The following is a 19,471-nucleotide window of genomic DNA, read 5'->3' on the forward strand; positions in this document are numbered from 1 at the left end:
TCACTGTCTATAGGTTCCCCATTCACCAGCCATTGGATAGTGGGTTTAGGGTTCCCTCTGGCACGACACACTAATCGTCCATTCTCTTCTGGGGCAAGCACCAGATTGGTGGGCTTATCTAGCCAATAGGGAGCAGCTGTAGAGTGCAATAAAGAAATTAGGACAAAAGAAACAGCATCTATCTTATGAACAAAGAGCATATTTTGTCTTTTCTCTACGGCTCACCTTTGACCTGGACTTCAACAGAATGGCGAATGCTGCCGATCTTGTTACTGGCCATGCAGGTGTAGTCGCCAGAGTCCTCTTCGGACACATTGAAGATACGTAAAGTTTTACTGAAATTCTCAATCTTTACTTTTTTGGATGGGAGGTCTGCTCCTCTTTTAAACCAATCAATGGTAGGTGTTGGGCTGGAAAAATAAAAGATGAAAAAGGACAGATTAAAAAACAACAACATCACCTAATACCCATAATAGCTTTGTTCGTCTTCTGGACACAATTTAAGATATTTTGGATGAAAACCAGGAGGCCTGTGACTGTCTCATTGACTGCCAAGTAAGTTACACTGTTAAGGTCCAGAAAAGTATGAAAGACATCTTCAGAATACTCCATCTGCCATCAGTGGTTCAATCTGAATTTTCTGAAGTGACGAGAATACTTTTTGTACATGAAGAAAACAAAAATAACAACTTTATTCAACAATTTGTCTCCTCTGTGTCTCTTCGCATCACTGTAGCGTCATTTTGGAGAATATCTGCTGAACGCAAACGGCATAAGCTATTCTGTGTCAGGTGTGACACAAGGATATGTTTTCTGGATATGTATTTATGCTTTGATTTGAACGAAAATAGCGCATCTCATGTGGCGCGGCTGTCACAGAAGAACGTTCACTGCTTGCGTTCAGCGGATGTTTTCCAAAATGGTGCTACGGTGATAGGGAGAGACTTCATAAAATTCCAGTTGAAACAATGTTGGCAGATGGACTATTCTGACGATGTCTTTCATACTTTTCTGGACCTTGACAGTGTAACTTACTTAGTTACCAAAGTCCAAAATATCCTAAATGGTGCTCCGAAGACGAATTTTAAGCTTTTAAGATCCTGCTGTTTTATCAATCTGTAATACAGAGTGTTTTACAGTATGGCATCGGTGCACGGTACAGCTTTCTCTGTTCAACCTAAAGCTAGACTGGCTAGACAGTTATGCATTTGTTCAAACATTGTGGGCCAAACACTTGAGTTAAGTTTTCATGATGCATATGCTAAAAAGAGTCTATAGGCAAAATTATATAATCAAAGGTGGGAAGGAAATATGGAAGTGGTCACTTGTGATTTGTATTGTAGCTCATTATCTATATGCTGTTGTTATTGAATGGTGTTTATTTAGGAGGTTTTGAATGTGATAAGGGTGTAGAGATACACTGAAGCCTTTACATAAAGAAATTATTTACATGGGAAAAAACATATAATTTTTTCATCAAGATGAGTTTTAAGGGATAAAAATAGTGACTGCAGGAAGACTTAACTAAAATCATTAAAAACAGTTTTTGGTAACTAAAATAACTTTAAAACAAAAATGACTAAAACTGAATAAAAATAAATTACAGCTAAATAGAAATATAAAAAACTAAGAAAATAATAAAAGCTCATAGAAAAATAAAAACGGAAAATATAAAAATAAAAGCTAATTCTATATGAATAAGTATGAGAACATTATATAAACATCACTACAATAACACTCACACTCCAGCTGCTATACACTCCAGAAGAAGCTGTTCCCCTCGGAGCACTATCTTGGAGCTGGACAAGCCCTTCGGAGACAGGAAGGTTGGCTGGGTTTCTGGTACATTGCGTGCTGTGGGGAAAAAAAGAGAAACTTGTTAACGTGGACAGAAAGAGACACTGGCTTGAGTTAGGAGTTTAATTACAGTACACAAAATTATGGAAAACCTAATTCTTAATTTTTAATGTTATGGATTATATACAACTTGCTAATTCTAAATACACACACACACACACACACACACACATAATATACATTCACATATGTGAGAGACAAAGTAATAATTAACTGGAAAAGGAAAGGAAAGAGTTATTTCTAACTCTCTTAAGTAAATAATTCATTTGTGAAATCTTAAAAATTCACATTACCAGTGGTAAGAGATGTTAAGTATGAAAGTTACAAAACTGGTTACATTTGATATATAACCAGTATTTAAATATTGCTAGAATTTCAAATAACGGATTTCTATTTTTAAATATATATTTTTTTTACTTATTCCTGTGATGTCAAAATTTTAATTTGATGCTCAAGAAATATATCTTATTGTCAATGGTAAAAACAGTTGTGCAGTTGTGGAAACCGTGATTCAATCTTTCATGATTCTTGATTAAAACTAAGTTCAAAAGAACAGCATTTATTTGGAATAGAAATATTTTGCAACCCCAACCATGACTTAATAAATGTCTTTATTCTCACATTTGTTGCATCCTTAATGAACAAAATAATTAGTTCTTTAAAAAAATATTAGTGACCTCAAATGTTTTTAACCAATTGTTTCTGTAAAATTGATGTTGTTTATAAAAGCGTGAAAGAAGAATCGTATAACTGTGATGACAGACAGATGGTTAGACATTAAATCCTGGTTATGTGAAGACAGACAATCTTCTCAATGAGAAGACTTGATGAGCATGGCAGTATTAGTCCCTATTGTAATGTATATCTAGTAGTAAGATTAGCTCTCAGTTATTAGCATTGCCAGCAGTGCTCTAGGAAAGGGAGTGACAACAGCCTTTGTTGGTGACATTCAGTGGGAGGAAAACGTCTGATAGATGAAGCTGCCAGGAACACATGCTTCACACCAATGTCACGTGTGTCTGTGGTCACAGCAGTGCCAGTTCCCTGTCAGTGCCACCCCAAAATGCCCTGCTGGAGACTAAACGAATGACTCAAGATACAAACTTATGTGGTCTGATCCTGACAATATTGTCATATATGGATATTTGGGTGTATCTCAAAAAGCCATCAAGAACATGCCTGGTTCATATTTAACCCCAAAATCAATCAATCAGTCTATCTGTTTGTATATGTGTGTTTGTGTGTGTTATATACACAAATTATATAATTAAATTCAATGTATTTATTTTAATTATTTGCTAGATCTTTGTTTACATTCATTCAAGAAATTGAAAGATTAAGATATAGAATTTAAATAATAACATTCAATATTTACATAGTTATAGTATAGTATAGTATAGTATAGTATAGTATAGTATAGTATAGTATAGTATAAATAGTATTTATACATCATGGTAAAAAAAAAAAAATAGAAAATTAAATTCTGATCATAATACAATGACAAACATCCTATAAAAAACATTTATATATATATTTATATATTTATAAATGTATATATATATGTGTGTGTGTGTGTGTGTGTGTGTAAACATTTTTTATTTCTTGGTTAAATATATGATCCAGGCTTGTTTGTGACAAGGTTTAAATGTTAATTAAATATTAATGAGTACCTCTTGACTAATCTCCTTGACTCCATTTCCATATCTCCATTTAAGCAATGTGATTAGGATAATTAAAGCAATTTCATTTGAAAAGTGAATAATTTTCCTTCAAACCATGTTGCTGTCCCCAAAACTGCATCGAATCATGTTTTAAAAAATCCCTGTAAGAAACCTACGCACTGAGTGGTAAGTTTTACAGTCTATAAATACTATGTGGAAAATCTTTGTTTGTATTATATATTATACAACAGACACACTATCTCCGCATTTCCTCCGCTGTATGTGGTTAGAAACAGCAGCGCTAATTCAGTTAGTGTTGGTTTACCGAAGCACACAGACAACAGGCTAGCCGTGTGTGGAACTCACCACCATACAGATCAGTGGAGTTGAGAAACGTGTCATTATAAGGTTCCTCTGTGAATAAAGTTGCAGTTTAATCAACATACAAATACAGAAAAAAAAATTAAGTCCACTACGAAGAACAAACAATTCTGGATCAAAAATGGAAAATGGACAGTCCTTCAAAACTCTTACTGAAACTGATAGTAATCAATGAACAGTCTCCAAACGAAAGTGCAAAAAGATAACTATCTCAGATTAATGTCCACTGACAGACTGCAATACTACCTCCTCACCACTAGATGGACCACAATATCCACAATCTAGCTTACCAGCACAGCAACATATCAGTTACATCAAATTAAAGATAACAAGTGATCCTGAAGAAATAACCACTCACTTGTAATCACTTTAAGGGTGTAGGGGTTCTTCTGCTGAATGGTGTGTGTGAACTCGAAGCGAGCGGTGCAACTGTAGTCAGTGGTGGCATCTTTGGCCACAACATTGGAGAAAAATAAGTCACCGTTCAAGCCCATCGACACCCTCTTGTCCTGTTGTATGGACATAATGTCTGTGGGGGGGAAAAGAGAAGACAATCTAGACTCATTTGTTCAACTTAATTTGACATGCAATAGCTGACAGAAGAAATGATGCTCAAGATGAAGCATGATTATCATCTTCAGGCCTGAAACACCACAAGGATCAGTAAATGTGTCACTCAATGAAAAGAGCAGTGTGGAAGAGTGTGAGATGAAAACGAGATGCAATGCACTAAGTCTGGATTTAAATATGATGTCTCTTGCTTTTTGGACTAAAGTGTCATGATCACATGACTAGAAATGAATATTAATATCATATGCAAAGCAGTAAGACAGTATCTCAAAGGAGAAGCGAGTTGTTTTTCTGAAGCTAAAATAAAGGGATATGCAATGTATTAGAAATATAAGAGATCTTTAATCAAATACAATATAGAAAAGTCCATCTGACCAATGAACATGGAAAGGAGTGTTCAAGGAAGTTTTTCATCGAAATGTGTACATACTATGAAAGCTAGAAATGACTTCCCCTTTAAGATTCATAATCTATGCCTTCTCATTATCACCGTCAAATCTCAAAAGAGCCGTTTGTGGCTTTACTAATGACAAATACAGTCAAGATGTGCGATCAGTGCTTTGTAGCGTGCGTCTACGCTGCGTGATTCTGAGTCTGTTGAAATATCTCAGTGCCGTGCTTGTTTCTGCTCTCTCAGCTTTTTGCCAGGTAGTGCAGATTCGCATACATGCACTAGGTCAGCACTAATGCAGTAACGGACACTGCTGTGCAGAGGACACAGACTGAAAGACTGAGAGACACACAAAGTAAGGGGAAGTGAGAGGGAGATAAGAGGAAGAGGTAAAAGAGAGCATGAAGGTGATGACTGAATGCCAAAGTGATGGAGAGGAGGGTTAAGGCTAAGAAATGAGACACAATCAATTGTAGGAAGTAATGGGCAACACTCACAGCTGTCCATCCAGAAGGTTTCAGGAGGTGGGAGACCAGGAGGAGGGTTGCAGGGCAGGACAAGTGGTTCCCCCTCACGTACAACCACAGGCTGCAAAACCTCCTTGGGCCAAAGCGGAGACTCTGAGCAATGGAGACAAGTTTACCAGATTAGGGAAGATAACACAACTCAGTCTATGAGAGAAAATGCTGATTTTATTATGCATTCTGTATGCATGGTATTTTTAAAGGGATAAGTCACTCAAAAATGTTACTGTTGTTCCAAACTTGTACGACTTTCTTCCTCCTTTTCTTTTTTTTGGAACTATAAAAAAGCTCCATAAATGTAAGTCCATATGAAACTGCATAAGATTTCTAAAAGCAGACTGAAAATCAAATGATGCCATATTCAGTGTCAGTGATAACAAATTACACTGTAATATGTTTTTTAACAATTAAAAAATGATGAAAGAGAACAATTATGAGACCTTCTGTACAGTTGAGAGGAAGATTATCAGTCTGTTCCTACTTAAAATATAGCACAAGTAATATTACAACTTTACAGATACTTTTTTTGTGACAAAATCTTCTTTTGTGTTGCATGGAATAATAAAACTTATATGGGTTTGAAACACCATGACAATGACTAAATTATGATTTTTTTTTTTCATTTTAGGGTCAACTATCTCTTTAAATTTCAGCCTGACAGGATTTTAGTGCCACTATATTTAAAATTAAGATTACAAGAGTGAAGTTTAAGTGAGTCAAAAGTCTTTAGTCAAAAATATTAACTTTATTCTCAAAATATTACATTTGGCAAAGACTTTATTCCTGTATTGCTACAACCTTGTTTTGGTCATTTTTACATTATCATCAAAATATTACAAATGAAATCTTTCTTTAATCAATGCTATGACTATATTCTCATAATTCTGACTTTATTTTCCAAATATTGTGACTTTATTATTTAAATGTATTTTTTTATGTGGCACTAAAACACCTTTGTACTATCAAATGAATTCAAAAGACTTCAAATATACTGTAGCGTAAGTCACATTAACTACTTTTATGATATTGTTCTCTGTTTTGATGTCAAAATCGTATCTTTTTGTGTTCCACAGAAGAAAGAAAGTCATATGAGAAACATTGCATACAGTATAGGTAACATAACAACATGATGTTAAGTGAATGATGAAAGAATTAACATTTTGCATTATGTACATGTTGTGTTTTGACATGACAGTAAACCAGTCCTCACTTGACACTCGTAGTAGGATTTTGTTGGAAATCGCCGTGCCAAATTCATTGGTAGCGAAGCACTGGTACTCTCCTTCATAATCTTCAGATTTCCCACTGCTTCTGATCTCCAGTGTTCCGGAACGGCTCCTCATGATCACCCGCGGGTCCTTCCCAACGTTAAAGAACTTCCCATTCCGCCGCCACTGAAATCTGCACAAACAGTTACAAATACGACGTGAGCCAACTTGATTATGTAAGCTTTTTAATAAGTGGATTTACACACACAGATGGACTTTTTTCTAAGTCCATGAAATCTATTTTCTACTGTACATGCATTTAATTTCTGAACAATTCATCAGTTTATATGATTCATTGTTTAAAATGCATTTTGACATTCAATCTTCTGGTGTAATGACAGAATTCTCTCTGGTGACATATGTGGATCATTTTATCCTCATAAACTCGCCCTTTTTCATACAACCCCTTGAAAGCTTGCATTCAGATCAAGAGAACTTTTCTTTTTCAATATTGTCAGAATTTAAAGAAAAGATCTGTCACTACTTCTGCCTGATTGCGACTTTAAAAACTTGTAGGATTGCGTGCTTGGAGTTGACTAACCTACTGAATATTCTGTGAGCGTGAACAGTAAACTAAGTGTATTATTAGACCACAATGGTTTTGCGGACTGGCCTGAGTGGAAGGTTTTGTAAAGCCCAGCAGACCACCAAACAAAAACATTCCCTCTGAATGGCCACACTGTGTTGAGCTGGTCAGGCCTGCTTTTCACAAACAAGCACAAGGGACCGGAGCCAGAATGAGCGCCCCTGCATATCTGACAAAGCTGGTAGTGCCACTGTCAGGTTCGAGGCACTGGGTGTCACTCTCACAAAAAATGTGCTGGTCTTTCTCAAGCCGAGACTAATGGACATCAGGTTTAATTAGAGAGCGAGAGAAGAGAAAGAATGGGAGACGGAGAAGTAACGTGAAAGTGGATGTATACAGTAAGAGGTTGCTGACAAACTGGAAATGTAAAAGTGGCGAGAGATGACAAAAAGGACGAGACGGCACAAAGAAAAAGGTTTCATCCATTCTCACGTTGGCACTGGTTTCCCCTTGGCCTCGCATTCAATGATGATGATATCTCTGGGGTCCACAATGTAGTCCTTTAGTGACTGCTTCACAATGGTGGGGGGCTGTTTCACTGTGGAGGGAGGGACAAAGAGAGTCACTGAGAAAGAGCACTACATGCAAGCACTGCATTTCGCATGGTAACATTCAGAATAAAAGACATCATAAATAATTTATTCTTTGTTAACTACATACATACAAGTATAAATTATTTGCCCCTTGTGTATTAGTTTACTAAATATAGAGGTTAATTTGACTATGTTAGCAGCTAGCAATAGGTTTGTTACTGTATGCATTTATAATTTTACTGATGTTTAAACCAATTTCCCCCCAAAATAAATGCAAAAATACTAAGAAATGAATATATTCAGTATGGATTTTGCTAAAATGTATGAGAGATTGTATGATGTAGCTACGGACAACTTTCAGTGAACACAGTAAAGCTCTATATTGCTGCTATTGCGTATAATTTAGCAGGCAAGCAAAAAGCTTCCAGAACTACAACTATCCATTATGTAATATACATGTTGTCAATGGACGAGTTGTGGAAGTCAAAATTTGGAAATAAAATAGTAAAGTAAAGATACCAATCATTTCCTCCATAGGGGAACTATTTTTTCACAATTACGTATGAACCTTTAAAAAAAAAGGTTTTACTTTTACTGTGCACTACAAGGTGTTAATTGCTGGTATGTGCTTTGGCCCACATACCAGCAATATAAATATTTTTTTAATGATCAAATTTAACAGTGGAATTTTGGATGAAAAACTACATTACCCATGATTCTGTAGAAAGAGCTCCACCAGTCAGATAACTGTGACAAGCAAATCACGAAATTCCCAAATTCCCATGATGCACCGTGAATGTCAGTTTCCTTAAATCCTCAAACAACTTACATTTTTGTACATTATGTACAGTATTGTTCAAAATAATAGCAGTACAATGTGACTAACCAGAATAATCAAGGTTTTTAGTATATTTTTTATTGCTACGTGGCAAACAAGTTACCAGTAGGTTCAGTAGATTGTCAGAAAACAAACAAGACCCAGCATTCATGATATGCACGCTCTTAAGGCTGTGCAATTGGGCAATTAGTTGAAAGGGGTGTGTTCAAAAAAATAGCAGTGTCTACCTTTGACTGTACAAACTCAAAACTATTTTGTACAAACATTTTTTTTTCTGGGATTTAGCAATCCTGTGAATCACTAAACTAATATTTAGTTGTATGACCACAGTTTTTTAAAACTGCTTGACATCTGTGTGGCATGGAGTCAACCAACTTGTGGCACCTCTCAGCTGTTATTCCACTCCATGATTCTTTAACAACATTCCACAATTCATTCACATTTCTTGGTTTTGCTTCAGAAACAGCATTTTTGATATCACCCCACAAGTTCTCAATTGGATTAAGGTCTGGAGATTGGGCTGGCCACTCCATAACATTAATTTTGTTGGTTTGGAACCAAGACTTTGCCCGTTTACTAGTGTGTTTTGGGTCATTGTCTTGTTGAAACTACCATTTCAAGGGCATGTCCTCTTCAGCATAGGGCAACATGACCTCTTCAAGTATTTTAACATATGCAAACTGATCCATGATCCCTGGTATGCGATAAATAGGCCCAACACAATAGTAGGAGAAACATGCCCATATCATGATGCTTGCACCTCCATGCTTCACTGTCTTCACTGTGTACTGTGGCTTGAATTCAGAGTTTGAGGGTCTTCTCACAAACTGCCTGTGGCCCTTGGACCCAAAAAGAACAATTTTACTCTCATCAGTCCACAAAATGTTCCTCCATTTCTCTTTAGGCCAGTTGATGTGTTCTTTGGCAAATTGTAACCTCTTCTGCACATGCCTTTTTTTTAACAGAGGGACTTTGCGGGGGATTCTTGAAAATAGATTAGCTTCACACAGACGTCTTCTAACTGTCACAGTACTTACAGGTAACTCCAGACTGTCTTTGATCATCCTGGAGGTGATCATTGGCTGAGCCTTTGCCATTCTGGTTATTCTTCTATCCATTTTGATGGTTGTCTTCTGTTTTCTTCCACGTCTCTCTGGTTTTGCTCTCCATTTTAAGGCATTGGAGATCATTTTAGCTGAACAGCCTATCATTTTTTGCACCTCTTTATAGGTTTTCCCCTCTCTAATCAACTTTTTAATCAAAGTACGCTGTTCTTCTGAACAATGTCTTGAACGACCCATTTTCCTCAGCTTTCAAATGCATGTTCAACAAGTGTTGGCTTCATCCTTAAATAGGGGCCACCTGATTCACACCTGTTTCTTCACAAAATTGATGACCTCAGTGATTGAATGCCACACTGCTATTTTTTTGAACACACCCCTTTCAACTAATTCAACTAATTGCCCAATTGCACAGCCTTAAGAGCGTGCATATCATGAATGCTGGGTCTCATTTGTTTTCTGAGAATCTACTGAACCTACTGGTAACTTGTTTGCCACGTAGCAATAAAAAAATATACGAAAAACCTTGATTATTCTGGTTAGTCACATTGTACTGTTATTATTTTGAACAATACTGTATATGCATATTTTGCCATAATCATAAAATATATTGTTTATATATACACAACGTCTCTCTCTCCTCTGGCTGCTTCTGTTAGGGGATTGTTTTACAATGGAAGCATTTCTATATCCATAAAAAACATAAATTTCTCAATATATTTTTTAATTATAAATCAATTATGTAATTCCTAATGCTTCATGGGATTTTTTCAAAACTGTTATGTATACTTTTTGGCTGATTTTCAAATACTTATTTTATTATTATAAATCAATGCTGTGATTCACTTTGTAGCTGGTTGGTTTGGGTTATGGCTTATAACTCTTAAAGCCTTTTTTAAAATCTCTATGGAAAACACTTGCAGAATCAAAGGCATTTTTATAAAACGTGAATGGGCGCTGTTGCACTCTATTACATTCCACCAAATTTGAGCTATTAGCCTCTGTGTTCACTGTATTATACTCACTGAACTTGATACATGATTAGTCACAAGATTCCTGACTGCTCTACTCTACTTCTAGCTGGCTCTGAACTGTGGGTGTTCTGGCACGGCTAACAAACCCCTCAAGTAATCCTTGCCTTCAAATACATGCCCTGCCAAAAAGACATGCTCTTGGGCTTACATTAGAATATTAATCAGCTTTAATAAGTGATAGGCTTTATAATTTATCTAGAGTAGCACAGTGAACTTATGTAAGCTCTCTTGAGACTTTGAGTCTCTGAGTGTCTTTTCAATAGTTTTTTTCTTCTTTCTAGCCTGTGTTGGCTTTACTTCTAAAAAGAGATTGGGCAATGTCCAACAGCAATTCAGTAATAAGTCTGTTCTTTAGATTTCTGATGTGATAAGTTTTGTTGTAAGCGGTATTAAAACCAGCGGCTGATTTAATGAACAAGTTAATCCGTGTTAATGAAGCACTTACGCTCTTCCTGGATCTTTGCTGTTAGTTCCAAGGAAGGGCGGATGGAGAGAAAAACAGTTTAGTTGTGTGAAGAGTTAACAGAGAGTGAGGAAACATGGCTATAGTGATGGCAACAATTAAAACATTTATGTTAATGTGTTAAAATTGCTACTAAACTACTGTTATAAGACTAGAAAAAAATATTTATTTTACTTAATGGCTGCCAAACCACAAAATATGATTGCTACAGTTGTTATACATACAATGCTATGTCTACTTCAACATAATACCACCAGAAATAGCAACCAAAGAAATAAACCTACCTGTTAATGGGCGACCAGATGAATGAAGTGGAGAGAAAATTGCAAATAAAACAACAGAGAGAGGGGAAATTATTCTAAGACCGAAAAAAGCACATCGAATCAAAAATACATCACTGTCACATTAGCAAATCATAATCGGTGCATTTGTCTTCCCATATGGCAGCATATTTAATCTTCGACTGTCTCTCATTGTCAGTCTGTTAAAGTGACAGGCCTTGCGGGGGGGCTCTCACATTCGATAATAACCACAATCAATGTGATGTATGTTCTCTGAAGAGTCAAAAAATTGCTTTTGCGATTGTGATTCGCTAATTAAAGGAATATGACCTTCATCAGTTTATAGAACCAGAAAGCATCCATGTGTCTGTTGTGCTTTCCATAACAAGAGGTGCATCTCTGTCATTCATCATCTGACATCAATCACAGCACATATGCATGGTCACGGGGGAATGGGACGTCATGAGCGACATATTTGTTAGTGTGTGTGAGCACATGTGTAAGGTCAGCTAGAACCTTTGTGAGCATAAGAGACTCCTTTCAAAAGCATTAAATAATCTTATCCACCCCAAATGCATGATTGGTAGTGTATGTATTTTATACTATACGTATATAAATGTATATAACTGCCCTGTCTCTCTATACAAACAATGGTCCTTGGACTTTAAAATGCTTTTGTAATATGGAGTATAAGCTTACAAAAGAAGACGTAACACAGTGATTAATTGTGTGATCAGATGCTTGTCATTTCCCAGTAGCCCTTGCTGCTGAATACATTCAGAGAGGTCAAGAGGTCAGAAGGGTATTATGGAGTGCTCAGGGTCAGGATCAGTGCTCCAGTCTTCTCTGTCTACACAGATCAATAGAGGTTCACACAGACAGGTCTGTAGTGAAAGCTGGAGAAAGATGAGGGAGAGATGATGCAAGAGACGGAATGTGAGAATAAGGGAAAAAGGAAAAGCGAATGATGGCGCTATGGGAATACAGGCGGAGAAGTGGATCTGGGGAGGTGCTGAGAGCCCTTGGTCAGGCTGAATCGCTCTCTGTTGTTGAAGCTGGTGAGCACTGAGCGCCGCTGGGCTGTCTCCCTCTGTATGAGCTCTCAAATCATTTTTCATAAGATCTTAAGCCAAACCTGGATGGCTATTATTAGAAGGAAACTGAAGAAAAAAATAATAAAAATGGAGGAGTAAAACAAATACATTTAGACAACTGAAGAGATAGCGGATTTATTGGTTTCTTTGTTTAAGAAGCAGTTCAGACAGAATGGAATTGCCTCATTTATTACGTTGTATAAATAGTAAGAACATAGAGCATAGCTCATAGCAAGATGGTAGGAATGTGCAGAACTAGGGATTTTCAGATTTGCTTAGCTGACTAATCGGTCTAAGGTGGAATTGAGAGATCACAAAACCACTGTGATTATATTTTGTGCAACCAATTATTTTGGCACAGCTCTGATGTCCTAAAATCTAGATCCTGAAACAAAACCAGTTGAGAGGCGCAATTAGAATTTAGGGTGGTGCTGAAAATATGCCCCATAATATTACTTTGGTCTGTTTGTGACAGCTTGTTTAAAAATATATATTCAATGGCAAACGTTGATTATGCATTAAATAATAGACGTGATATTGATATCACACCTATTATTTAATGCATTAAGGCAGAACAATAACCCCATTACTGCCTCAAAGAGTGGTTTGAAAGCCTCATCAAAAACACAAATTAGTGCAGAGTATATCGTTTATGTTGTTGTACACTGAATGAAGGACTGAATATGTGTGCGTGTGAGTATGTGACTTGGAGTGGGATTTTGATTCTCTGTTCCCTTGTGTCCACTATAAAAAATTCAACACGAATGAAAATATAAATATTAAATATATATATATATATATATATATATTGAATAATGATTGAATACATAAGCTTAAGCAACAAAATATTGTTTATTTTTGTTCAACCAAGTCTAGCAGGCCAGTGCAATTTTTGCCATTAAGTGTAGCAATAGCATATTTAGAAATAGTACATTTCAGAAATTCAGGTAGCTTATAGGTGCTGGAGCCTTCTGTAAACTGTTTTTTAAGTAAAACACAATACTGTCAAGTACATTCAGAACATTGGAAACCCTGACTATTAGAAATCATCTCTCTGTTGCTTCAGAGGCCATAACATGCTAAGTCCAACTCTCAATGACCTTGGCCAAAACAATAAAGAGTTCAACATAAAGTGCCAGTTGCACCAACAAAATAATAGATAGTTCAACATAAAGTGTAAAGCCTACGCTAGCTGCTATATGTTTGGCGTTGAGGTGATACTTGAGGCTCGATGTGCTGCAGTGAAATGCGAATGCTAGTTGGTGCTCCAGTATAATCGGTCCGCCGAAACTCATCCAGTGAGAAACGTTCCGCGGGGGCAAAAATACGTTATTAAAAATGTGGGAATTTTTTTTCTGTAATAAATTAATCTTAATTAACGCATTATTTTTTGTGTAATTAATTAATCTCAATTAACGCATTAAAGTCCCGGCCCTAATATATATATACATACATTTACTTTGATATTCGAATTTTATTACGATGTTTGATGTTGATTTCACTGATGACTTACGGTCCAGTGGAACTTCGATTGGAGCCACCACCTTTGACAGCAGCAAGATTATTGACAACACTGCTAGTGCCGCCCACCGCTCCTGCGTCCACATCTCTCTCCTCCGACTGGCTGACCCCTTCCTGTCCCAGCTCCCTACTGATTTACTTGCTTGCTTATAGTTGTGCTGTATCACCTGTGAAAAGAAAAAAATGCTTATTTAGGAACACACTCCACATTACTGTGACATTTAGGAGGTGCCACTGACCTTCCAAAAAGGACTCCTCATAGAGTCCTATTTATTCATATTTTGACCCTTTAATGCTAAAATACAACATTTTGAATGTGTACTATGTGCTTGCTGTGTTCACGAGTACTGCAAGTGTGGGCTGTGCATGCATGGAGGTTTTAAGCTGGCCTACATTTACAGATGACACCAGTGTTCCCTGGAGCCAATGGCCCTCTTACAGATAAACGTGGCATCAGCTCATCACCACTCGTGCACAACACCATACAAATCTCCAAACCAGGAAGAAAAGGACTCATGCTGGTCAGTCTGTTTCCTTGACAGGGGCACAGAACTCAAGGATGGAGGACAAGGCTGTTATAAAAACTACTGAGGTCTGATAGCAGACGTTAACTCCTATGGCTTTAGCTGTATGCTCTGGCAGCTTTGTGTTTCTGCACTGATACAGCTGTCAAATCCTGTCTTTATAAAACTGACAGTCTCTCCACACTTTCCTATGCGCTCTTTGTCATCGCCTTGAATAACATCACATACACTCTGGAGGTCAGTGACAAACTGTTCCCTGCAGATACCATCTAGTTGGAATAGTTGATCTTGGTTTATGTAAATGAGCAGCACATGCCTCAGGTGGTCTGGGTAGCAGGACTCTTTATTACATTGAAAAATTGCAATTTCAGAAACAGTGGCTGGAGCCTTTCTCGCTCCGCTCTACTGAACACAATGAATGTGAAATGATGATTTTCCAGCATTCTGCTCTTGTGGTTTGTTGTTCAGTTAATCAGACATTACAAACACTGTGTTCTCTGTCAGTTGAAAGTGTGAAATGTACTAAACAGATGGAAAAATGAGACTTGGCTTATTATCAGTATCTGCTGCATGTGTTCAAATGTACATCATCATTCCCAAGGGAAGACGACAAATGCCACCTCCTCGTGTCATTCAGTCAAGAAGGCCTAAAACTGATTGTAAAATGAAACATGCTGGACAAATACAGTAGGTGTGCCTTTACTTGTCAATGTCAAATGAATGGGACAGCCAATCAAATCAAAGAAGGCAAGCTACTGTTCGCAGAAGCCAAACATGAAATTTAGAACAAAGCTTCAGTTTCAACTGTAAAAGAGTACAAGGTAAGTTGTAGGAAAACATTTAATATTTGACAACTATTTTACAATAAAAATATTAAAATAATGACAGTTTTGGTATATGTATTAATTCACGTGATTCATGTAACTCACAACTGAATGGTTCAGACCCAGAAAAAGATCCACTGTCAATAATGTAGCTATGCATGAAGCAGTTGGTTAATATGATGAATTTGCATGACCAAACTGATACAGATACATTTACACTAAATGTCACCAATAAAGATAGAAAACCACTGAACTACTTGAGTGCTATTTAAAAATGAAGTCAAGTTAGTTGCATTGCTACTTTTAAATGGTTATTCAAAACGTATGGTGTGCGAATATAAAGAGACAAAGGAGAGCATATAAAAAACAAGAGAGATGCCCTTCAACTTGAACATCAGGTCATAACGGAGTCCTGGTGGTTAGAAAAAGAGACCGTCTGAGGCCTGGAGAGAACATGGGTTTAAGCCAGAAAACAATCTGCCAGAGAGGTCACTGTCAGCCCAGGGACCTCAGCATCCTTTTATTTCTTATTCAAACTCTTTCAAAGAGCCAGAATCTCTTTAGGCTGCCAGGAATCCAATTACAGGAACCTGCTAAATCATTTACCTCTTTGGTGTCAAGGTAAAAACTTGTCATAATAGGTCTGAAATGTACTGTATTAATACAAGCACATCCACAAATTTAAATAGCATGCATGGCTCCAGGATGAAACTCCTCTGGCAAGAGTTCTTTGGCAGGCTCAGCTGTCTGAGAAACTCCCAATATGTCGAATGTCAGTACAGCAATGATCTAACCCAAATACTATAAAAACACCAGAGGAAACCAACAGCATTGCCAGTTTGACCCCCCATCATACTGAGGCTTTTCGGTTCATTCCAAAGGAGCGAACTGAGGTTTAGACACATCTGATTGAGTGCTTTGTGTTTGGTGAGCTGTATTATATTGAGATTATAGAGAAGCATCTCGCATTCTGAGTCCCCAGCAATGTGAAGACAGGAATTATGGAACACATCCTAGACGGTTAGGTCGAGGGGGGATGGGAGGAAAAGGGGGGCAGGTTTTGCTTCCTGCCAAAGGCCAGACAATCAATGGGCTAGTCACTCACTGAGCAAATTCTGAGACAAATCACTACAGGTCTTGTAGTGCAAGTGATATTAAAGTCTACGACATTTATTATATATAAATGGAAGAAAAAAGACTAGAATAAAAATTATAGATTATTATTATAGCTTTTAGGGCAAAAATAATTAAGTAAAATGGCCACTAAGAAATATTACAGACTCAAATTTATTAATAGTTAATTTTGGACCCTCTACACATTTCAGAAAAAGCAGCTTCAAATCACAGCTAGACCCTAGTTAACTCCAGCCCTCAGTTCAATTATTTTCAAATAAGACCTCACATTTAATTATGTTAACACCAGCTCATCAACTGCATTCTGGGATTCATTAATGCTATATAATTAAAAAGCCTTTGTGCTCTTATTTGCATGGATGTCGAGACGCATAATTTTTACAGCAGAAAAACGGAAACCTTCATATGGTATATTTTTCCCCAAATGGTTTGTTATATCTGGAGGGGAAAGAGGTGGGATTCAGTGTGCAACTACAACAGTCATTTACAACATTATAGTCCTGAAACCCACTTGAGCTCCATCAGAGCAGGTGAGTGGGCATAGTGCTGGACTCTTCACTCTTTAATGGTCTTAATGGTCAAGGTTATCACAGCTTAATAATGCAAAATGACTGCTCCGGGTGTGTGTTCACTGTGTGTATGTGTGTGTTCACTACTCATTGCTGTGTGTGCACTTGGATGGATTAAATGCAGAGCTCAAAATCAGAGTATGGGACACCATACTGGCTACACATCATGTCACTTTCACTTCAATAGCATCCACTGAAAGACCTTATTCAGTGACAAAAGTGACACATTTTGAAATAGCTTTGATGTCTTCAAATTTACAATCTAGTATTCTGAAAAAGAGAAAGGACTCTGGCCACATTTAAACTTTCAGCCAGATTAGATTTTTACATTGATCTGTGGTGGTTGATGCATGTAAACTGTGCAATTGTGAGGTCAAATGTCCTTGGTTCCACTGTATGTTGAAGGTCTAGCATTCTGGGGTTTCATCTCTCTGTCTCTCACTCTCTCTCTCTATGCCCCTAGTGTGCTGATGGTAGTACAGCCCCAGGCAGTCTTCTCATCCAAACACACACGCACATTACCCATACTCCCACTCTATAAATACTCACATGCCCATCACAGCCAATTACCCTCAGTGGAGCTGCGCCTCTCTGCCCCAGACTCCCCACTCACTCCTCCTCGGGCTCCCTTCAGCACTGAGACAGATTTTGAGGATGCTGGACTAGTTGCCCCCTACAGCTGTCACTTACACACACCATATGCATGTTTTAACACTATTTTCAATAGACGTGAAAACTGTAGCACTCGTTTTACCTGAGGGCATGAGGGAGATTTTCCATAATGTCCCAAAGACAGTGTGAACACTAAAATAACTTTATATATGATAAAACACATCATTCAGAGTGACATGTGATACCAAAAATATAGGATAATTTATCCAACATTTAAATGAATACATGTAGTAGATAAATATTATAATATGGCTCTCTAGAATTGATTCTAATTGGTCAATCACAGCAGTGACAATCAGTGATTAAATAAATATTTCTATAGTGACCAATGAATGTTAAATGGTGCAATAGAATAACTAAATAAAATAAAATAAAATAAAAATATGTATTGAATTATAATATGACTCTCTGAAATAGCTGATTGATTATTGTACTATTTATAAGTGTTTTTTATTTTTTATTTTTTTATGACTAATGACCACTAAAGAGTACAATTAGTCATAAATAAATTTAAATCATAAAATAAAATTTTTACCACTGCAGAGCAATCAAGATAAAAAGTGGGGGGAAAAAGTGAAACGTATAAGTATAAACTTACACAAAATGGTTGGAAATTTGGCCAATTTCAAGGCTGATGATGGCAGAGACTTCTAAGACCTGTAAAGATGGAAAAACAGGGTTTATGATCATTTCCAAATATGTGTGCATTCGGTTTACCTCTATTCATTTATTATTATTGCTTTAATTTTAGCTCGTACCTAAATACCATTGGTTTTTAATAGAGAAGGTCACACAGAAGCAAAACTTATTGACTTTCTTTTAATTTTCTGTACTCTACCTGCAGACATGAGATGCTTTACTAACACAAGACATTACACTTCACTAGCAGTAAATGTACCACATCAATATCTGTGGACCTAAAGACAGATGAGATTATTGAGACAGGAGCTGTATGAGATATGGGAGCTTGACCTCTGTCAAACAGACGGACAACAAGACCTTTCCTAACTTGACATAATTCTAAGGGAAGATGTAAAGGAGAACGTGTTAACATGTTAATCTCCATCTCAGCATGTAGTGCTTCCAGGTGAGAAGGAGAAAATCACATGTGACACATAGAAAGAAGAGAGACGTGACAAATAAAGAGCGATGGATGAAGTGCTGATAGATGGGTACCATGAATCATGCTGACATCTCATTCTTTTGTGGCACGCAGCACAGACTGATCTTTATGGACATTAAAGATGCTGAGTAGGAGAACATACAGAAAATACCCTCTGCCAATACACTGTGAGGATGTGAGGATGCTCAAGACATGCTAGAAATGTGCCACTTGGCGACAGCTTGTCTGTGACCATCAATTCTGAGATGTCCAGAAAATGTTTCTTCATAACTTCTGACTTAACTCCAAACACTAACACCATTTGTGCTATGAAGATGAATGAAATATCATTTGGCTTGCTGAGGAGAAGTGTGTTTTGTTATATTTTGCATGGTAGACAATTAAAGGGGTGAAATAATCCCACAGATTTAGTCCACATTCACACAGCATCAGAATATGGTTGTCTGTCCTGTATTTGAGTCCTTAATACAGTTACATTCACACAGAACGTCCATTTACCAGAATGACAACCGCTTTCTATAAACAATCTCACACCTGTACATTTTCAGGACTCACAACCGCA

General features: G+C 37.0%; 1 protein-coding gene across 18 annotated transcripts in view; it reads right to left on the bottom strand.

The window, feature by feature from the left end:
• nfasca (neurofascin homolog (chicken) a) overlaps positions 1–19,471 on the bottom strand; it is an 87,193-nt gene that overhangs the window by 28,149 nt on the left and 39,573 nt on the right. For 8 of the 18 annotated variants that reach the window (XM_052609781.1, XM_052609786.1, XM_052609784.1 and 5 more), the window contains exons 2-12: positions 18,385–18,443; positions 14,056–14,230; positions 11,150–11,167; positions 7,671–7,776; positions 6,595–6,785; positions 5,358–5,480; positions 4,258–4,428; positions 3,885–3,932; positions 1,743–1,854; positions 226–410; positions 5–136 (exon numbers count right to left, since the gene is read on the bottom strand). In XM_052609781.1, the coding sequence (XP_052465741.1) occupies positions 5–136; positions 226–410; positions 1,743–1,854; positions 3,885–3,932; positions 4,258–4,428; positions 5,358–5,480; positions 6,595–6,785; positions 7,671–7,776; positions 11,150–11,167; positions 14,056–14,149 (1,180 nt within the window). In that variant the 5' untranslated portion in view covers positions 14,150–14,230; positions 18,385–18,443. The remainder of the gene's footprint in view (positions 1–4; positions 137–225; positions 411–1,742; positions 1,855–3,884; positions 3,933–4,257; positions 4,429–5,357; positions 5,481–6,594; positions 6,786–7,670; positions 7,777–11,149; positions 11,168–14,055; positions 14,231–18,384; positions 18,444–19,471) is intronic. The other 10 variants (XM_052609795.1, XM_052609788.1, XM_052609785.1 and 7 more) reach the window with 4 other exon arrangements.

Source organism: Carassius gibelio, chromosome A11, assembly GCF_023724105.1.
Source record: "Carassius gibelio isolate Cgi1373 ecotype wild population from Czech Republic chromosome A11, carGib1.2-hapl.c, whole genome shotgun sequence".
NCBI classification, from domain to species: Eukaryota; Metazoa; Chordata; class Actinopteri; order Cypriniformes; family Cyprinidae; genus Carassius; species Carassius gibelio.